Raw genomic sequence first — 20,439 nt, 5'->3', positions numbered from 1 at the left:
TGTGTTGCTTTTGTTATCTCATTTGCATTTGTGCTTGAAATTATATGAATAGTACATACATATTCTCATCTGCAGCTGGGATAAATAGTGGACATAACTATCCCTGCATTCACGTTTGTTAACGGTGCTGTTTGACGGAAGTGAGATTTTGAGTGCAAATCGAGGCGGCAAAAAAGATAGGGGATGTCAACTGCAAGAAATAATAGAAGGGGACTGGTCTGCAAAAAACCCCAAACATAGTGGTGGCAAACTGCCATTTACTCAAAAATTATTTTCCAAGGCAAACAAACAAAAAGCTACCCGGTTTCAATCATGACATATCTCTTACTTAGTAAAATTTTCCAAGGCAAAAAGCAAAAGCTACCCCGGTTCAATTTTGAGAACCCGAGTACCCCGGTTCAATCATGAGCTATCTTACTTGGAAAAATTTTTCTAAGGCAAACAAACAAAAAGCTACCCCGGTCCAGTTATGACATATCTCTTACTTGGAAAAATTATTTTCCAAGGCAAACAAACAAAAAGCTACCCGGGTTCAATCATGATCTATCTCTTACTTGGAAAAATTTTCCAAGGCAAAAAGCAAAAGCTACCCCGGTTCAATTTTGAGAACCCGAGTACCCCGGTTCAATCATGAGCTATCTTACTTGGAAAATTTTTTCCAAGGCAAACAAACAAAAAGCTACCCCGGTCCAGTTATGACCTATCTCTTACTTAGAAAAATTTTTCGAAAAATTTTTGAAGGCAAAAAAGCAAAAGCTACCCCGGTCCAGTTATGACCTATCTCTTACTTCGAAAAATTTTTCGAAAAATTTTTGAAGGCAAAAAAAAAAGCTACCCCGGTCCAGTTATGACCTATCTCTTACTTAGAAAAATTTTCTAAGGTAAAAAAGCAAAAGCTACCCCGGTTCAATTTTGAGAACCCTGGTTCAATCATGAGCTATCTTACTTGGAAAAATTTTTCTAAGGCAAACAAAAAAAAAAGCAATCACCCGGACTCATGTCAAGCAATCCCGTCCGGACACATGTCGAGCAATCCCGTCCGGACTCATGCCGAGCAATCTCGTCCAGACTCACCTCTTGTCCGGATCAACCCAGGCCGAGGGATAAAAAGCAAAATCTCACATCCTACCCTGATCAACCCAGACGGGGGGCAAAAAGCAGAATCCCACCACTTCGTCCAGATCGGTCCGGACAGGGGGGCAAAAGCAAAATTTCACACCATGTCTGGATCCACCTGGATAGGTGAGCAAGATTTCACACCTAGTCCGGGTCAACCCGGGCAGAGGAGCAAAAGCAGGATTCTTTGCCTAATACCGGATTAACCGGGATAGAGGCGCAAAAGCAAAAATTCCACCTTGTCCAGGTTAGCCCGGACAGGGGGGCAAATGAAAAACTCCACCTTCTCCGCAATCAGCCCGGACTGGACAATACACTCAACTCCCTCACACAGAAAATCTGTATAAGGGAGTGGGGGGCAAATGATAGGGTATAACCCGGATTGGCTTAATCTGGACCCTGGATTGGCTTAATCCGGACCCTAGCACGATATGACCCGGAGATGATCCCGGACCCAGGAGACTATCCCGGACCCAGGAGATGGTCCCGGACCCAAACACAACCTATCCACTCTTCTCCCGGACCGGGACACAAGAGTCCAAGCCGACACCTGAACAAGCCACATTCTAACATGAAAAGGATTGGCTTAACCCGGACTCTGGATTGGCTTAATCCGGACCCGAGCACGATATGACCCGGATATGGTCCCGGACCCAGGAGATGATCTCAGAACCAGGAGACGATCCCGGACCTTGGAGATGATCTCGGACCCCGGAGATGATCCCGGACCCAGACGCAACCTATCCATCTTTCCCCCGGACCGGGACACAAGAGTCCAAGCCGACACCTGAACAAGTTGCAGTCTGACATGACAAGGACAATACCCAATGCCAGCTACTGACACTATGAAGACAAACCTCATAACACTCCAAAATACTATTCCTTAGCTGACACCTGGACAGGTGTTAAGCATCCAAGCCCTACAGATGGACAGCAGGATCCAAGGTACACATCCTTAAACCCTAATCCTTGGCCTATAAATAGACCAAGGATGAGAGGCTTAAGGATCTTCTTCTCCACACTCTCATATTTCTCACACACTCTCATATTTCTCACACACTCTAAGCCATCATACACAGCAGCCATACACCTTCACCCATCACACATAGATAGCTCATTTCCCGTCTATATATTTTCCGACGCCTGTACTCATTCTTACGCCGGAGGCGCCGCGGGGCTTAAACCCCCCTCCGGTGTTGTTTTGCAGACACCCGTCCAGCAGCTACACCGCAAGACACCGGTACACGGCGGAGGAAGCACCAGAACGGGATTTGGCGTTATCATCTATTATGATCTGAGAATGTGTTTAATTTCGACTAGGAGCGAGTCACTTCAGTAGCTCTCAAGCTGAATAAAAGGGTTGTTATGAAGCGCGAATAAAAGGGGTTGTTTCTAGAGCTCCATATAATCGGCAAGAAGGTCCACGACTTCTATCGAAAGATATGAACAGGAAACAAAAAACTTCTTGCATGGCAGATACCTAGATACCTATTAGAACACAAAATAGCATCCTAATTTTTAGAAACATGATCTCTAGCGCTGATTTAAGAATAATAACGAGGAATTGATGATAAACTTGAAAAATAAATGCTAATGCATTAGGGATTCCGAGGTTCTCAGTCCCACCTTTACAAAGGACTCTACACTACAAGAAAAATGGGTAAAAGCTACCGCTGAAATTTGATAGCTTTTACGTAAAAGCGTTCGTATATGGTCTTTTTTATTTAAAAGCGACCGCACATAGTTGGTAGTTTTGAAGAGTGTCGTTTATACTGATTTCGGTGGCTTCTATATAAAAACCATCGCTTTGGTGGTCGCTTTTGTTAAAATTTAAATTTCTCTCTCTGTCACTTAAATTTTTTTGTCAGATTTTGAATTTCCCGCCCTTACAAATGAAAAGCGACCCTTTATTTTGCAATTATACAAGAAATAAAGAATAATTTAGAAAAATTAATTATGAGAAATGATTTACTTGCTTTGAAATTAGTAGATAACATCAAATATTTAGCATGTCATTTTAACATAATCATGTAATTTACAATTATACAAGAAATATATAATAAATTAGATAGCAAATAATATTTAGCATGTCATTTTAACATAATAAGGTAATTTGTAATTGTACAAGAAATAAATAACAAATTATGAGAAATGATGCTTGCTTTGAAATTAGTATATGGGTGAGCTTGAAGGAAGGAGAGAAAATGGTGGAATATGTGGGAGAGTTGATGGGAACAGAAGTGGACACAAACTCACGTGAGTGAGTAAGAAATATTTTGAACAAAAGCAATCGCACTAAAGGTGGTCCGGTCACTTTTATATTTCACCGAACCCGGTCGTTTTCGTTCAAAATTTTCCACCTCCCTCGTTGGGAATTTTTCCGCCCTGTAAATTAAAAATAGAAAAGCGACCGTAACATATTGTTGATCGCTTTTGTATTTAAAAGCAACCAAATAAAAGCCACCACATGTCAAAACTATCAATTAAAAGCGATCGCTATTAAAAACCACCGTTAACAGTCGCTTTTATTAGTCAGAAAATCAAAATTTGAACTTATATTAAAAGCTACCTGTTAAGGTGGCTTTTAATCGTGGTCGCTCTTAGTAAATTTTCTTGTAGTGTCAGAAGCACCCAAACACTATGAAATTAGTGTTTCGATTGGAGTTATGTCCTGGAGATCTTCTTTTGAGGATACAAAATTATAAGGAAACATGATTTAGAGGATAAGTCATAAAAGTTTCATAAGATAGAACTACATTGAGCTTGATCCCCTCTATAAAAGAGTATGCATGCATTTTATGGAAGAAGGGATCATTCTTGTGAAGTCGAGAACATCTTACACTTGAGGGATACGTATTTGAATTAGAGTGGTTGTGTAGAGAATTGCATTGCTCTATTGACCGGAATCCATCAAATAGAACTCTTACCGTTTGTTAAATACAACTCGTATTTTATTTTAGAGTGGGATAGTAGTGAACCTCATTTTGGATAGCTATTTTGTTCATATGTTTTCATATATTCAGTTGAGGTGTTGTACCATTTCGCAATCTTTCAATAATATTTAATTATAAATTTGATCTCAACATATAATATAACTAAACTAGTATATTTAACTTTGGTTAACAAATTAACAAAACCCAACAAATTGATATATCATCATTATTATTGTATCGAGAGTAAATTTATTACTATTTTTCTAGTATTGATACCAAATTTTTTATTAATTTATAAAAATTATTAATTTAACAAATGCAGTATTTTAAAATTCCTGATTTAACCGATCAATACCATACAATATGCCCGGATAATTCGATTTTTGAAATACGATTAATCCTTATAATCTATTCTGAATCGAAGTATAAATAATAATTTATAAGAATTAAAATAATACAGCATATTAAAAATGAGCAGTGGTAAAATTTATGATATAATAAATATATATTTGTTAATAAATAACTAATATAATATACCTAAATATCAATTTTTTGATATTTAAATATATCTGATTTTCAGTTCGATTAATTCTTCTAATTAATTATTGAGTTCTGATTAATCTGATTCGTGACTTCTATAACCATGAAAAAATGTCTTAAAAAATTTCGATTCATTAAAAAGATTTCGGTTAATTTTCAAAAAAAAAGTTAAACTAAATATTTTCAGTTCAATGAGTATCTACTCCCGATTTAGCCACCATGTTTTTTCATCCTTAACTGAGTTTCACTCGTCCTCGAGCATCTCAGTTTTAATGTCTAAAAAGACCTTTTAGGGCCAAGACAAGCTCCAAAACCAAAATTCCCAACAGGATAACATATTACTGGCCGAAAAGAGCGGGAATTAGCATGCATTTTCTCAGAATTTCTTCACACCCCTCCATCCCATCACCACACCCCAAAGCCGTTCGAGCAAGTGCCTCAGAGACAGACCCCCCACCGAAACCCAAAGAAATCAGGGTCTGTGTCAACAGAATCTGCCGTCGAAAAGGCTCCATGGAAACCCTCCAAGTGCTCACTGATCTTGCACCTCCTGATATAACAATCAAGTCATGTGGGTGTCTTGGCAAATGTGGCATTGGGCCCAATGCTGTAATGCTGCCTGGTGCTGTTTTTGTAAGTCATTTGGGTACTCCTGCCAGGGCTGCTGCCCTTTTATCGAGTACGTGTGGCGGTGAGTTGGGGTCGTGGAGGAAGAGCTTGGAAGCGCTCGCGTTGAAGAAGAGAGCTGAGGGGGAAATGGAGGTGGCGAATTTTTCGCAGGCTGAAGTTCTGTTGTCACAGGTATAACTTGTGTTGATCAAGTTATGCTTAAGTCTTACTACCTTTAATTTTTGTTGTTATTGTTTGCTTAACATGGAATCAGACCATTAAGGTTTTGATATGACTATTATAATAACATTGCATCAGACTAGCGGACTTTGTTCGATTGAATTTAACAAAATACCAGTCAAGTAACAACTTGTATCTATGTTAATTCACGATTTTTCATGTATTTGGCCCTAATAATATGGAGGTTTTTTTATGTGGAGGAAGGAACTGGAATATTCATATGTATTTTCCTTATGTTATGTACTTATTTTTTGTTAAAGGTGCTGACAAAGCCATATTTTCTGTGTTGTTTCAGGCAATAGAAATTCAACCACAAGGAGGTATACATGTTCTTTATAAGGACAGGTTTGTAGGAATTAATTGATTAAGTTCATGTGTCAACAATTAGCAAGAAAAAAAGGGAGTTCGTACAACTTCCTATAAAAAAAGTCAGACAGCCTAATATGCAGGTTCATGGAAGTGGTGTATTGTCATGTTATTAAACGTAGTAATTTATGTATTACCATGTGATCCATTTTGTTGTATCTGGGACTTCCATTAAGGGGCTTGTGCTCTGTGAATCTGACATTAATATTGTTATGTGCTATACCCTACTTGTTTATTTGGGCGATGTTCTAGCATAAACAATAGTTAACAATACCCAAATTACATTCAGGGCTATTGCAAGGATTGCAATAGGTAATGTAAGTGATGCTATTGAAGATGTTAAAGAGGCTTTGACTTTGGCTCCCAAGTACCCCGAGGTAAGCTATAGGCAAATATTTCAAAACCACCAAATCTTGTTTATACAAGGTTGCCTTCTCATCTACAAATTTTTATTTAGGTATAGAAAATCTTCTCATTGCTTATGAAGTTAGGTTGAAAATTATATAAGTTTTTTCTAGTCCACTTCTTAAATTATATTGTGTTTGTATGCCAAGATCATGTCTTGCTAACCCCTGTCATTGCTTGATAATTTGTTTTGTTCAGAATTGAATTGATCATCTGAATTTAAATTTACAATCTTTATGTATGTAACAAGTAAGATAATATCATTATTTAAATAAACAGGCATATCTCATCCAAGGTGATGCTTTCTTGGCCATTGAGCAGTTTGATGGTGCCGAGGAGTCCTATTCCAAGGCTCTAGAACTTGATCCTTCCATTCGGCGTTCCAAATCATTCAAGGTAACATTAATTACCTTTTAAGGTTCTCAGTAGTACTCTGAGAATTCACATGAATTATCTAAATCCACCACATGATGACTCGAAGTTCATTGCTTTCTGGATTTAATAATAAAATTGAGCTCCATAATTAGCACATATATCTTTGACAATAAGCCCCGACATACTTTGACCTACATGTTATGGGGGACTGGTGTCGCTATATATATGCTTTCTTTCAATTGGTGTACTTTGAGTTTTGTATAGTATATGAAGAAGACAATGATAAATCAATACTGAATATAGTGTGAGTACATTTTTTTGGTGGGGTCTCTTATATAAAAGTGTCCACCGTTCTCGCCAAAAACTATCAAGTGACTACCCGATCTCAACAGGGATTCTTTTTAACTACTAGAATCACTATATATATCACTATGTTAAATCTTGAAAAATAAATAACTGAAAACTTAATGGAATCCCAATCATCAGATAATGTGTGAGCCACATGAATTACAAAGGAAAACAAGAACCGAAGAGTACAAAGAAATATAAAAAAATTGTAGCAAATACATCATATGTTTGTCAACTTTTTCATTAGTACTTTTTCAAGATTTAACTGAGTGATATATATAGTGATTATAGTGGCTTAAATGAGTCCACCTGAAAATCGGATAGTCGTTTCATAGTTTTTATTTATGAGAGTAGTGGCCGGTGGGGGCTTTGATATAATACCCTCTTTGGCGACTAGTTGAACTACACTCCAATTTGTATATACAGATGTTGAACTCTTAAAGGTAAACATTTTTTTTTTCTTGTGAAAAGATTAAAGATGTTAACATGCCAACTAAGAGCATCTCCAGTAGAGGTTGTCAAAATAGTTGCCAACCTCTACCACATCATCTAATATATTATTATTTTATATCATCTCTCGTCCATCTCACTATTGACAACTTTTGTTTAAAAAATCTACTCCAGTAGTTGACAACTTTAAAAATTGCCAATATGATCCCATTTATAAGTGATAACAATATGTAAAATACAAAAATGGGTAGAGATGTATACACTTTTGAGAAAATATATGTGTTTTACTATATGAGGAAGTTGCCAACTTTTGGCAACTTGTTGGCAATCATACAACTCCAATAGGTTGGCAACCAAGATTGCCATGCCATGTAGGAGTTGGCAACCTCTTGACAACCCCTATTGGAGTTGCTCTAAAGAATAACTACTTTATATTCCTCTTAGTATAATGAGGATGGTCTCGGCATTTAAATGCTGTGGAGAAAGGATTATATCGGTGTACTTTATTAAACACATAAATATATGTAGCTGGAGTACAGTTTTCTGATCAAATCGAAATCCAATTGGACAAGGTTGAAGACATCCTTGTGAAACCTTTCACTTCCTCTGCTCTTACACTTCACCTCATTCCTTATGGATAAGTACAACACGCGATCATTTAAAATTTTATATTAATGCAGGATCGCATTGCAAAGCTTCAAGAGAAATTCATTATTACTCAGTGAGTAGGCCGTCTGATTGAAGTGCTTTGTGAGCGAATAGTTGCAAACAAGGTGCTTCTTTTCATCCCAGATTTAAGTGTACTGCTAATCTTTTTAAAAGCAGTAGATTAACTATATTTTCACCAATGCCACTGTTGCATGTAGATATAGGGTCCTGGTCCTGGCTGTTGATTGCCAGGGACCTGTTAAGTAACATACAGATTCCAGGATTATAGCTTCTTCTTTTTTTAACACGTCCAACGCTTTTTAACTGCTGGACGGGTACTCATCCAACGCTTTTTAAGACGGGGTCATTTTACCCGTCCAGCAGTTAAAATCGCTAGATATATTAAAAATTTGTTATAATCCTGGCTGAGTGTTGGATATTCCAACAGCTCAAACTCTGTATGTTATTTAACAGGTGGCAATCAACTGCCAGGGACCAGGACCTGTCGATATATGCATATCTAGTTTCTGCATCAAATTGAATAACACATTATACATGTCTTTGCATTTTTAATAGAAAGGAGAGCTCGTATCTCTTTCACTTTACAAAGTATTAGTTGCCTGTTCATGAACATGCATATACACTAGTAGACAATATGTGCATATCGACATTGATCCATTTCTAGAAAAAATGTGCATCATGATTCCCACATTTTTGCTATGTGTGCCTAGGAACTAAGATCTGTTTTTCTACATCATCTTTTTCTTTCTGCAGGATACTTAAGGTGTGTATCCAGGATGGTTGTTTTTCCTCCAAACCAAATTGATGATTTGTCATGAGAATATCCAGTTGTACAAGTTGACTAAGTTAAGGCGGAGGCAAGGTAATATCTACAAAATAATTTTCACTGCCCCCCACCCCCCCACCCCACCCCACCCCCACACACACACACACTCTCATTATAAGCTAGTGGTGCATTGAGTTGTGTGAATATAGTTCTGCCAGTGCATGACAATTGTGTATCCATTTGTAAATTTGTGTCAAATATAGTGTAGTTCAATAAGGATCATCTGTTTTAGGAGACAAAGAAACAAGATTAATACTGACATAATGTATTCGATGTCAAAGTTTGTTGTAATTTTATCAAATGTGATGGTTTTAGCCACTCTTTCTGTCATGTTGAAGTCCATAGATTAGCCTTGCCCCTAAGAGCATCAACAATGCTGTGAACCCATTTTGAATATTTTAAACTTACTTTATGTCTAGGAAGCATAGGTGCGGGTGCGGGTGCGGGGATACGCGGTGCGGGGATACGTAAATTCGTGAATTTTGAATATATGGGGATACGGGTGCGGCGGGAGACGGTAAATAAAATAATATTTTAATTTATATATGTATTATATGTAATATTTTGTTAATTAATAAGAACTTTCATTTAAAATACTGTATTTTTAATTTGAACATATATTATTTAAATTTGCTCGGGTAACATTATTTTTACAAGGTCCTTAGGGTGGTTGTTTATTAGTAGTACTTCTTCTTTAGTGGCAATCATTCAGCTTTTAATAATAATATTTTAACTGGGGCTGCCCATGTGACTGAATCGCCTACAGTACTACTCATTCAGCTTTTAATAATAATATTTTAACTGGGGCTGCCCATGTGACTGAATCGCCTACAGTACTACTCTATTACTTTTGCTTCTTCCTAGACATTGAGATACGTAAAGTCTAACACTCATTTAATTCACATTCACATATATTACTTTACATTATTCATCTCCCCCGTCCTCCTCGTCAATCTCTCCCTCCCTCCCTCTCTTTCTTTCTCTTTTTCTCCTTTCTTTCTTCTTTTCTCTTTCTCTCCCTGCGATCTCTCTCCTTCTCTATCTCGGGCGACGCTTCGGCTCCGGAGAGTGTCGTCGGCGCCGTCGTGTCCATGTATCCAGCACAACATAGACTACGATCTGCAAATCTGTATATAAGAATGGAGATGACAGAAGAAGAAAGCTGGCTGATGGTGGTGAGTCGGCGACGGAGACCAGAAAATTTACCAAAAGTACCCCTCCCGCACCCCCTATTCCGCACCTCCACGAATCCCGTTAAAAGAAATACGGCGACACGCCAGGTGGCGCACTCCGTGTGTATGCTGCCGCACCGCCGGGCCCCGCTGCACCGGGTGCGCAGTGCACCATCCTGAACTGGGCAGTCCCACTACGATGGTCAAGCCCATTTGCTTGCTCTTTGATTTTTTATCAATATCTTTATGGGGTTTTATATCAAATTGGCCACCAGTTACATCAAAATATCTCACTTGACCCATTCATCTCATCGGCGACTCATTTAAGCCACTACAAACCAAATATATATCATTTTACCCACATTACTATTCATACCTCCTTACTTAATCATTTATCAAAAATTAACCGTTTAACTTTTTACTGCAAAACCACTTCGAGTGCTTTCATAATTGTCTCTAGTATTTATCAAGATAATTTGGGATTTTCTAAAATAACATAACTACGTAGTTAAAAATATATATAGTTATAAATATGTATTTAAGTGATCACTCTAGTTATGTTGCTTTATAAATTTTCAAATTATTTTGATAAATACTAGATGCAATTATGAAGGTACTTGAAGTGGTTTTGCAGTAAAAAGTTAAAAGGTTAATTTTTGATAAATAATTAAGTAAAGAGGTATAAATAGTGATGTGGGTAAAATGATATATATTTGGTTTATAGTGACTCAAATGAGCTACCGATGAGATGGGTGAGTCAACTGAGATATTTTAACGTAACCGGTGGCTAGTTTGATATAAAACTCTATCTTTATGTAACTACAGAGACAACATATGAGTTGCGTCTTCAAATTCAAATGTTATAATACTAATAAGGTGGGTCTATTGCATGTGGAAAGTGGCTCAGTATTGTGCACATTTTATCTACAACCCAGTTTTTGATTAGTTGGCATAAAGTAAGTTTAAAATATTCAAAATGGGTTCACAGCATTGTTGATGCTCTATGGAAATGAGCTTTATGTGAACATTATGTGTCTATCATCACAACAAAAACTGATATTAAGTTTACGAGACTTCACAATAAAGATTCATATCCAGTTTATGTAATTTCATTTTGCCAGCTTCATTCTGCTGCACTGTAGCATTAGGGAGATCCAAGTTACCATATATCCGTAAAATAAATAAACTTGCTAATTATTTGTCAATATATCTGCAAACATGGTTTACATAATACGGCTATGAAACTTGAGTAACACAGTTCTTGTCATATCTCAGAATCATGCCATTAGCAAGTATGAAAAAGCATAGCATTATAGTAAATATATATATATTAGCAGCATATTTATATTTAACAATATACCAGTTAGCACTATTGCACTGCAGCAAAACATAATAGAACATTCTTCGCCTTGATATGTCAGAACTGCCCCCGTATTTTGCAGTCTAATAGGTGTCGTTTTGCTTAGCAATTAAGGATTGTTGTAGTGTGAACAACACTTGAGCATATCAAAGTTTTTCACCTTCTTCCACAGCTTAGAAACCTTCTTGGGGCTCTGTGAATAACGCTTCATTAGCACAATGGTATTGCGCTTCGCCTTCATAATCTTGTTTTTACTCTGATTTTGCTTTACCAGCTGGTCATAATACTCTTTGTTCCGCTTCTCCAAGACATAAATTTGCGCCTGAAGATCCTCAACCTTGCTGCTAAACATGTTTGCCTTGTAATCGTCCCTCAACTTTAACACGCACCGTGCAAGCTCACTAGCCTTCGTCTTCATGAAATATGACTCTTCCCCCAGTGCTTTGTTCTCATCCACCAATGTCTCTACTCTATGCTCCAACCTTGCATTCTCATTCAACAATACTAACCTCTCTGTCTCCAAAACCTCCAACAAGCTCTTCTGCAACTCTATCTTCCTCGAAGACTCATTCCATTGCTTCTCCTCTTCATTCATCTCATCAATCACAATCTCATACTCAACATTCTTAATCACGACTTCAGCAACAATGCTATCAGCATCATTCATTACCACATGTGGCTTAACAGGAGCTTGGAATGAAATCGAGCTCTCAGCATCCGACACCTCATTGCTGCACACTTCGTCATCTGAACTCTGATGAACTGAGACCGGGGTCATACTAGGAGAGTGATGTTGCTTAGCCAATGCTCGGCAATAACGGTCAGCCAGTGTGAGATACCCATTGTAGAGGTCTTGAAGCAGGGACAGTAGCTGAGGGCGTTTCTGATAGTATGTTTCAGCTTGTTCTGCAAAACTGTCAGCCTTCTGTTCTTTGATGCTATTCGAACACACCATCTTCATTCTCTTGTCCATATCTTCAATCCCAAATTGTAAAAATTAAACCACATTTTAAACTTAAAATTAATCTATCAATATTAAATCCCAATATTTTGTCTTTATGATCAAGGAAATACTCCTACACTGCAGTCTGCAAATGTTAAAGCACTAGGTAATACGGAAACAGGGGCACGGGGCAATAATTTTTTCTTGCTTTTTAAATTCATTCAAATAAAAAATATGAAAATATTATTAAAAGCAATAAAATGTTACTCCCTCCGTCCCCCTGAGTTGTATATTTTGGGGGACGGGGACGCGGCATGGATTTTAATGCTCCTGTAAAATATAGTTCTACAATTTATTTTTAAGATTTTTTTTTTCTGAATAGAAGTTTGAATGTTATATTTTTATTCAGAAAAAAGAAAATTTTAAAAGTAAGTTATAGAACTATATTTTACAAGAGCACTGAAGTGTGTGTCGAGCAGTAAAAAAGAAACGTATAGAATTAAATGAGACAGAGGGAGTAACAGTTATTTCAATGTTGTAGATCACATTGATAAAATTGGATTCGGGTCATGTCCAAATCCTTTATGAAGCCCTTGGAGCGAAACTCTTTAGAGCATCTCCAATAGGCTCTTTATTTGAGCTCTTAAATTAAAAAATAAAGAGCCATGCCAAATTTTGAGCTCCAAGAGACTCTTACAAGCTCTTTAAAAGCTTAAGAGTCTCTTCTCTCTCCTCAATTGTAGGAGCCACTAGATAGCTCTTAACTAATATTTTATTATAAGTTTGTTCCACTTATTCTCTTTCTTTCCACTTTCTTTTGTCTTTTTATGAGTTCAATGTACTTTTAATAATATAAAAATAAATAAAGAAGGGATATGAAGAACATTGTTGGAGTACATGTACACTAAATTGCTAAGAGCTAATAATTTATATTATATTTAAGAGTGATTCTAAGAGTCTATTGGAGATGCTCTTAGAGTATTATGTCACCGTTGATTTATTTTTCAAATAAGGATGATTAGACCCAAGACCTGTCTGAATTCTGAAATTAAATCTGAAATGACTCTCCTACCATTAAAGTTTCACCTAGAAATCTTGTGCAGTTGTAAAATTTGTACTATTTGGCAAAGAATCAGAATCATAAAACTATAGTCACAAGATCAGAAAAGTCAAGCCCTGAAGAATCTGATATGAGGGTTGGCAGAGATTTCAAGAAAAGGGAATATATTATATCCTCTGCAACACGTTTTGGGATTTTGAATCTACTTCTCTGCATAAATTCAAATTTTAAACAGTGGAATTTTATCTTCTTTTCTGACACCAAAAACTCAAAAAGAGACTAATGAAAAGGATTTTCAAACAGGCTTTTCTGTTGAATTGGCTTTTCCTTCTGCAAACTTAAATCTTGCTCACAAAAATAGGATATCATTCCCTCTCATATCTCAGATTCATGATCATGCAAAATCATTTCATGTATTCAGAGAACAAAAAAATTATGCACCCATTTACAACATACATATGTGCGGAATCAAGATTATGAAATAATCGAGCTAAGATATATACGGAATCATCAAGATTCTGAAAAAGTCGGAGCAAAATAAATTTGTTATGATCATATGATATTAGTAATTAATTTAAAACTAATAGTGTAAAATTTGATTTAATAGAATACCCGGATAAAACAAACATCATGGTCCGGTAAACGTTTGTGCGGTGAGTATTTAAATTTTTCGCAAAAATTAATTTTAAAAAAATATATAATCCGAGTGTAAGCAGAGAGTAGGTGAGGTGGGGTCCAATACCTGCAATAGAAACAAGAAGCCAAGAAGGTCTAGAGGTTGGGAAGAAGCTGCGACTTGATTGATTTGATAAGTCGTGTAAAGAAGATGAAGAAAATACAGCTGCTGCAGAGCCTTTCTTGAGTACCATCTTTATGTTCTCTTGAATTCTTTAATGTCTTCAACAACTACAACCCTTTGCTCTGCTCAAGTAAAAATGGAACAAGATGAAGTTTTTGTACAAGTGTTTAGTGCCGGCAAGCTGTGGACAAACTGATTTATATATTTGCATGTAGAGACAAGTAGTAAAAACGGTATCTTGAAGAGAAGAAGAGAGACAGAGAGTAAAACACATTTAAGTTGAATAAAACTGAAGGTTTGATGAATGAGTGCATGTATGGTTGTGGATTTGGAGATTGCATTTTTAAAATGGCTTGCGAAAATCTTCTTGAGCCACCTGCTTAAATCTCTCTCCCTCTCCCCGTCTCTTCTTGAATCTCTCTCCCTCTCTCTGTCTCTTCTTAAATCTCTCTCTCCCTCACTCTCTCTCTGTCTCTTCTTAAATCTCTCTCTCATTCCTCTCTCTGTCTCTTCTTAAACCTCTCTCATCTCTCTCCCTCTCTCTGTCTCTTCTTAAATCTCTCTCTCATCCCTCTCTCTGTCTCTTCTCAAATCTCTCTCCTTCCCACTCTCTCCGGTAAAGGAGAGTTATTTGGTGTTACAACTTACAACATTCATGCATGATGCAAAAGACATACCTTAGTTTGTGTAGAGAAGCAGAGGGCAGGAAGCATCCGATCCACAAGAGGGCAGTCAAGTGTTGTGAAGCAGAGCTCGAGAAAAGATGAGAGAGTAATAAATACAGAGTATCTGTGTATGCATTGTCTGCCACGTAGTCGTACAGTCTCTACATAACTGGGCTTTAAGAAAAGAGAGGGGCTTAAAAAGGATGTAAAATTTTAAAAAAATTAACTAATTTCATAATCAATTGTAATAATAAAATCAAGAACTAGAGTACTGGACAAAGATAAAATGTCAAATATAATTCAAAAATGATGAAATGGTACATAAAATTTTAGCGCAAGAATTATAAAAACCTCTTGTTGTCTCAATTATTATATCACAACCTGATAATGTCACGATTGTAATCGGAATATAATTTTAGCGCGAGAATTTATAATGATCTCATTCCCATTAATCGAGTTTGAAATATCATGATCTAAAGTTTTAAATCATAACGGGTGTTTGGGAACCCCGACTTCTCACTTCTAGAAGTTAACCTCATCTTATTTGACAATGTTTGGTTACAGTAGTCAGAAGTACTTTTTCAGGGTTTTTGGAGTCAGAAGTTGGAACTTGGAAGTTAGAAATGCTAGTTTTTTGAACTTGTTTTAGTGATTTGTATTTTTTTATGTAGTTTTTAAATTTTTAACACGTAATAAATTTAATTTATTAATAAAGTTTCTTGTATTTTTATAATCTGATTTTTTTTTAAAATTTTTTAATTTAAATTACCAAACACTCAATTGATTTATAAATTAATACAAACACTTTTAATAACTTATAAGTTAAGTTCACTTCACACTTATAATTCTCTTCTTTATTTTAAACTAGAGGCCGTTTGGGTGAGCTTAAAATAAGTGCTTATTGCTTAAAGTAAAAAAGTGAAGTAGAAGTTAGAAGCAAGTTAAGACTTATAAGTGATAAAAGTGTTTGGGAAATAAGTAGAAGGCTAGAAGCCGTGAGATAAAAGCTAGTAATCGTAGCTTTTTTTAAGTACTTCTTGACTTCTTACACAAACGGTACAAATAAATGCTTCTAACTTATAATTCAGAAGCCGGGCTTATAAGCCCGTGCCAAACACCCACTATATAAGTAGCTTCTTTTAAGCTAAGCCAAACGGTCCCATAATCTAAATAAAACTCCATTCGTCCTACGGAGATCTTTAGGGTGGGGACGGAGAGCTCGACGCCGTAAAGTATAGTTGTATAATTTATTTTTAAAATTTTCTCTTTTTAAAAAAAATTGAATATTTAAATTTTAATTTTAAAAAAAGATTTTAAAAATAAATTATATATAAATATTTAATGAGAGTCTAAAAATATATGTCGAGATTATATTTTAGGAGGTCGTCAAGAATTTTGTGGAGGTGGGGAGGGGAGTATGAGTATGTTGAGTTCTTGGTTAGTATCTGAGTTCCAAATGTATTTAAGAGTGCTGCAGAAGTGCAGAGCTGCAGTAAGTATCATTGAAAATGGGACAAGCCGGTCATTGGAGAATAGACATGTCTGCTGCTGGAAAAAGAAATATTTACTTATATTGCTCAAGAAGAAGGTACCAAATCTGTAAAAAAAATAAATGGCCAGGTCCCAAACATATTACTGTTGTCACGTTAAGCATGCGTAAATTCTTAGAATATTTCAAATTACGTTTTTTTAGATTTTAATAAATATTACTCCCTCCGTCTCACGATACATGTCTCTTTTAAGGAATAAATTTGTCTCATAATACTTGTTCACTTTTAGTTTTCAATGCCAATATATTGACATTATTCCAAATTTACCCTTCTTGAAAGTTGTATAATTAATAAAAGTTTAATAAGAGTCTACATGCATTTATTAAAGGTACAAGGGGAAAAATATTATCTAATTACATGCGTAATTTTTTTAAAAGAAACATGTATTGTGGGGTGGAGGGAATAGTTTCTCCGTCTCGTAATTTTCATGATCAAACGGTAAAAGAATATATAAGTCAAGAATGATGGAACGGAAGGAATAATTTTAGAGTATCTTTTTTCCTTGTGACAATCAATAATTTTTCTTTTAACTTTCTTCCTGTTTTGATCTCTTTTCCGGAGCAAAACATCTGTTTCATAAATTATCAGTAGAAGAGCAATTTGAACCAAATTTATTTGAAATTTGAATATATAAAACAGTGTCAACAAAAGGCTTGGGCTATGGTCCTATGGGTAAACTTTTGGTAGCTTGGTGAGCAGAGAAGCTCTATACTTGACAATATTTAAGCTTTCAGGAAAGGCAAAAAAGAAAAACACAAAACTTATGCCAGATTTTAAAATATTTGCTATCACTTTTGGCTTTTGCTATGTTTCTTTAAGATGTGTGCTTTTGTTTTAAATTCAAATGTATCACTGTAGTTTGAATTGCTTACACATTCTTTAAAGCGGATGATAAATAAAATACGAAGTATGTCGCACTCGAAAGCAGGGAAATAACCTCGAAACGAATAACTATAGTACTTAAAAATTTTGCATCAGAAAATAACAGAGGCAGTTTCTGCCTCTTCTTCAAGTTGAACTTTTGCATTTTTGTCTAGCATGATGTTAAATGGCCTTAAAATTAGATCACAAAACCACTAATTGTAATTTTATCAAAAAATTGAAACTATTTGGGAAAAAACACTAATCTTGATGAGAACCATATCTGCATTTAACTTGCTGCCCTTCTATAAGTTTCTGCACTGTGTCTGATGGAAGGCCAATCATTTCCATTGTCTTCTCCCACACATTGTAAGAGGTTTCAAGATTATGCGCTTCTTCAGAAGGATTTGTAGGACGACATTCGTGAGAAATGAAAGCACAAACTGGCCAGTCATCTGATTCCAGCTTCTTGCAGAATTCTGAAATTTGAGTGTCTGTGGCCGCGAACAAGGCACTTCTAGCACCTGCAGCCCAAAATAATAGTAATAACTTTCAGTAACGGTTTCTGAGTCGTTTTTTTGACACCAGTGACTTCTAATTAAGCAGAACGTATTAGGCAAATGCCGATGAACATATTAGGCAAGGGGAACATGTACAATTTAAAGTCACGTTTCAGAAGTCTTGCCTTCTTCAGGACTGAACTTATAATATGGAAACAGACGAGTCACGATTTGAACAATCTTGGAAAGATCCCTTGCCTGCCATGTAGTAAAATTTTTGACTACTCAGGCACTGAGGCATCACAAATTAAAATCCCAATTAGAAAATACATATGAAAAGAACAGATCTTCAAGAAACTTACGAAGTTGGTCTGAACTACTCCAGGAGATACGCATACTACGCTTATACCAGCCTTGGAAGGCAATTTCTTGTTGAGTATGCTACTGAACATCACCTGTAATCTCGTATGCAGACTAACATGCTTTACATAAAATCTTTAAATAGAAAATTTAGAACAACTTTGTTATAAAAAAGAAGGAGCAGGCAGTCAGAAGAACTAAACAGCTCGTAAATTAGTAAGAATTAACAACAAAACCTTATTGCCCTAGAGTTTTATTTAACCTGTGCTAGTTTGCTGCCTGAGTAACCCGCTAAATTTGTGTACTTTCTCTTTCCAGTCGAGACATTCATGTCTTCAGGATCAACAAAGCCAACATGGTGAATCTTCAGCAGAGGGAAAAGAACAATTAGAAATGTTACATAAGCGAAAGAACACAGACACATGATCATAACATTGAACTTACAGTTGAACTAACGTTGACAATCCGACTGGGAGAGCCTCTGATGAGAGATGGCAAAAGCAATATTGAAAGCAAGGCTGGCGCTAGATGATTCACTTGCATATGCTCTTCAAAACCGTCCTTTGAAATTTTTTGAGGTTCTAAACACGATTTGTAGAAAAAATTCATACAGACGTCCTTGAAAAAAATTAGAACAAGCTAACACAGTATCTAATATCTAATGATTTTTGACATTTCAGTAAAATTATTACAAAAAATGCAAGTCCTTTGAATATAATTAGCTTAACGCCAACCTCCAATAGAAAATATCCCGGCATTGTTGATGAGCACATGCAAAGGGACTGAGCGTGCATTCCATGCTTCAGCAAATCTCGCAACAGAATCCAATGAGAGGAGATTAAGCTCCATCACCTTGAATGTCAAATTTTGGTTGAGTTTGCTACTAAATGTTTTAAGAGTCTGTGCTCATAAGTAACTATCACATTACACATTAGTTCTATAATTTCATCGGCTAAGGGGAGAATCTCGGATTCTAAACGGTCCTGCTAAAAGAATTATTTTCCCAGAAATATCTATGCCAGTAAGTGTGTACCTCAATATTGAGAGGAAGGCTCATTTTAGACCAGTCGCACTGCCATTTCTCGATGAGAACATTAGCTCTTGTAGTATTCCGAACTGCCATTACAACGTGCGCCCCTGCTTCTGCTAACTGCCTGTCAGATGCAGCAAAACCACATATCAGCTAAGTACACCTGCAAAATTTGCGAGTTCAAAAAAATACTCCCATTGGTGTTCTTTATACCACGTTTTGACTTATGATACACACTTTTGGGTCTATTGACCGCACATGAAATTATTGTTTTAAACAAATTGATATTTTTAATAAAAATATGTGACCAACATATTAATTTACAAAATATACTCCCTCCGTTCCCCTTAATTGTTTACATTGGAGGACCGGGCTCGACATGTATTTTAATGTTCCTAAAAAACATAGTTTTATAAATTATTTTGAATGCTTTATTCTTCTGAATAAAAATTTGACGTTTAAACTTTTATACAGAAAAAGAAAATTTCAAATGCGTGCCAAATAGTGAAAGAAAATCGTAAAAAAAATCAGAGGGACGGAGGGAGTAGTATTATGGATCGTTTGGATGAGTTTAAAAGAAGTGACTTCTTAATTAAAATAAACAAATGGAGTGGAAGTGAGAAGTAATTTAAGACTTATAAGTTATTAAAATGTTTGGAAAATAAGTAGAAGACGTAAAACAAAAGTTAGCATTCTCAGCTTCTTATAAGTGCTTCTAGCTTTTTTACATTAACGGTACAAATAAATTGCTTCGGACTTATAGTCGAGAACCTGGGCTTTTAAGCCCCAGCCAAACACTCCCTTAATCTACTGAACAATTAACGCGCCTTAAGATCCATGTTAAAAGTAAAAGCATCTTATTATTAAAAAAAAAAACCCAGAGGGAGTAGAAAAAGCATTAAAATGGACAAAGAACCTCGCGATTTCGCGGCCAATTCCATTGGTGCAACCAGTGACAAGACAAGTGAAATCTGGATGGAGAGGAGGAAGAGGCATTGGATTGTGCAGATGTCTAGTCATGATCCTCTGGAACAACATGTCGTGCATCAAATGAAAGCATCCTCTTAACCATGCAATCCATCCCAACCCCTTCTTATTCCACATCTTGCTATAAGCTTCTTCATCTCTCATGCTCATTCTTTCTCAATCACTTGGGAAAAAAAATTGCTGTGTTTTTTACTTTGGTTGGTCGATGAGAAGTCTGGATTTTGAAAATCTCTTGCTGCATTTATTTGTCATATGGTGGCAGTTTCGGAAAGATT

General features: G+C 36.1%; 3 protein-coding genes across 4 annotated transcripts; 1 reads left to right on the top strand and 2 right to left on the bottom strand.

The window, feature by feature from the left end:
* Positions 1 to 4,776: 4,776 nt before the first annotated feature.
* LOC135146719 (uncharacterized) lies at positions 4,777 to 9,195 on the top strand. Of its 2 annotated transcripts, XM_017400197.2 has the most exons (6): positions 4,779 to 5,390; positions 5,734 to 5,783; positions 6,094 to 6,181; positions 6,489 to 6,605; positions 8,063 to 8,155; positions 8,805 to 9,195. In XM_017400197.2, the coding sequence occupies exons 1-5, from the start codon at positions 4,956 to 4,958 to the stop codon at positions 8,105 to 8,107; spliced, it is 735 nt and encodes a 244-aa protein (XP_017255686.1). In that variant the 5' UTR covers positions 4,779 to 4,955; the 3' UTR covers positions 8,108 to 8,155; positions 8,805 to 9,195. The 2 variants fall into 2 exon arrangements, with proteins under 2 accessions (XP_063936620.1, XP_017255686.1); XM_064080550.1 differs by lacking the exon at positions 8,063 to 8,155 and having other exon boundaries at positions 4,777 to 5,390.
* A 2,044-nt stretch (positions 9,196 to 11,239) lies between these two features.
* LOC108225568 (kinase-interacting family protein) lies at positions 11,240 to 15,045 on the bottom strand. Its single transcript, XM_017400460.2, has 3 exons — positions 14,889 to 15,045; positions 14,155 to 14,333; positions 11,240 to 12,384 (listed from the first exon to the last, which is right to left on the bottom strand). The coding sequence occupies exons 2-3, from the start codon at positions 14,279 to 14,281 to the stop codon at positions 11,519 to 11,521; spliced, it is 993 nt and encodes a 330-aa protein (XP_017255949.1). The 5' UTR covers positions 14,282 to 14,333; positions 14,889 to 15,045; the 3' UTR covers positions 11,240 to 11,518.
* Positions 15,046 to 17,374: 2,329 nt separating this feature from the next.
* LOC135147010 (dehydrogenase/reductase SDR family member FEY-like) lies at positions 17,375 to 20,439 on the bottom strand. Its single transcript, XM_064079111.1, has 8 exons — positions 20,094 to 20,439; positions 19,181 to 19,301; positions 18,882 to 18,999; positions 18,592 to 18,728; positions 18,410 to 18,511; positions 18,150 to 18,242; positions 17,973 to 18,045; positions 17,375 to 17,811 (listed from the first exon to the last, which is right to left on the bottom strand). Exons 1-8 carry the CDS (start codon positions 20,312 to 20,314, stop codon positions 17,549 to 17,551), a joined length of 1,128 nt encoding a protein of 375 aa, XP_063935181.1. The 5' UTR covers positions 20,315 to 20,439; the 3' UTR covers positions 17,375 to 17,548.

This window comes from Daucus carota, chromosome 6, assembly GCF_001625215.2.
Source record: "Daucus carota subsp. sativus chromosome 6, DH1 v3.0, whole genome shotgun sequence".
Taxonomy (NCBI): Eukaryota; Viridiplantae; Streptophyta; class Magnoliopsida; order Apiales; family Apiaceae; genus Daucus; species Daucus carota.
The sequence above is the reverse complement of the archived record's forward strand: the minus strand, read 5'-3'. Positions and strand labels throughout refer to the sequence as shown.

Bases quoted from the DNA above. Each gene is read 5' to 3' on its own strand.
- LOC135146719 (XM_017400197.2), top strand. From the start codon at position 4,956: ATGCATTTTCTCAGAATTTCTTCACACCCCTCCATCCCATCACCACAC. The intron at 5,784-6,093 runs GTTTGTAGGAAT...AATTACATTCAG, and splicing joins CATGTTCTTTATAAGGACAG to GGCTATTGCAAGGATTGCAA. The intron at 6,606-8,062 runs GTAACATTAATT...ATATTAATGCAG, and splicing joins GGCGTTCCAAATCATTCAAG to GATCGCATTGCAAAGCTTCA.
- LOC108225568 (XM_017400460.2), bottom strand. From the start codon at position 14,281: ATGGTACTCAAGAAAGGCTCTGCAGCAGCTGTATTTTCTTCATCTTCT. The intron at 12,385-14,154 runs GTATTGGACCCC...TTGGGATTGAAG, and splicing joins GCTTCTTGTTTCTATTGCAG to ATATGGACAAGAGAATGAAG.
- LOC135147010 (XM_064079111.1), bottom strand. From the start codon at position 20,314: ATGAGCATGAGAGATGAAGAAGCTTATAGCAAGATGTGGAATAAGAAG. The intron at 19,302-20,093 runs GTTCTTTGTCCA...TGCATCTGACAG, and splicing joins ATTGGCCGCGAAATCGCGAG to GCAGTTAGCAGAAGCAGGGG. The intron at 18,512-18,591 runs GTAAGTTCAATG...CCTCTGCTGAAG, and splicing joins TTGTCAACGTTAGTTCAACT to ATTCACCATGTTGGCTTTGT.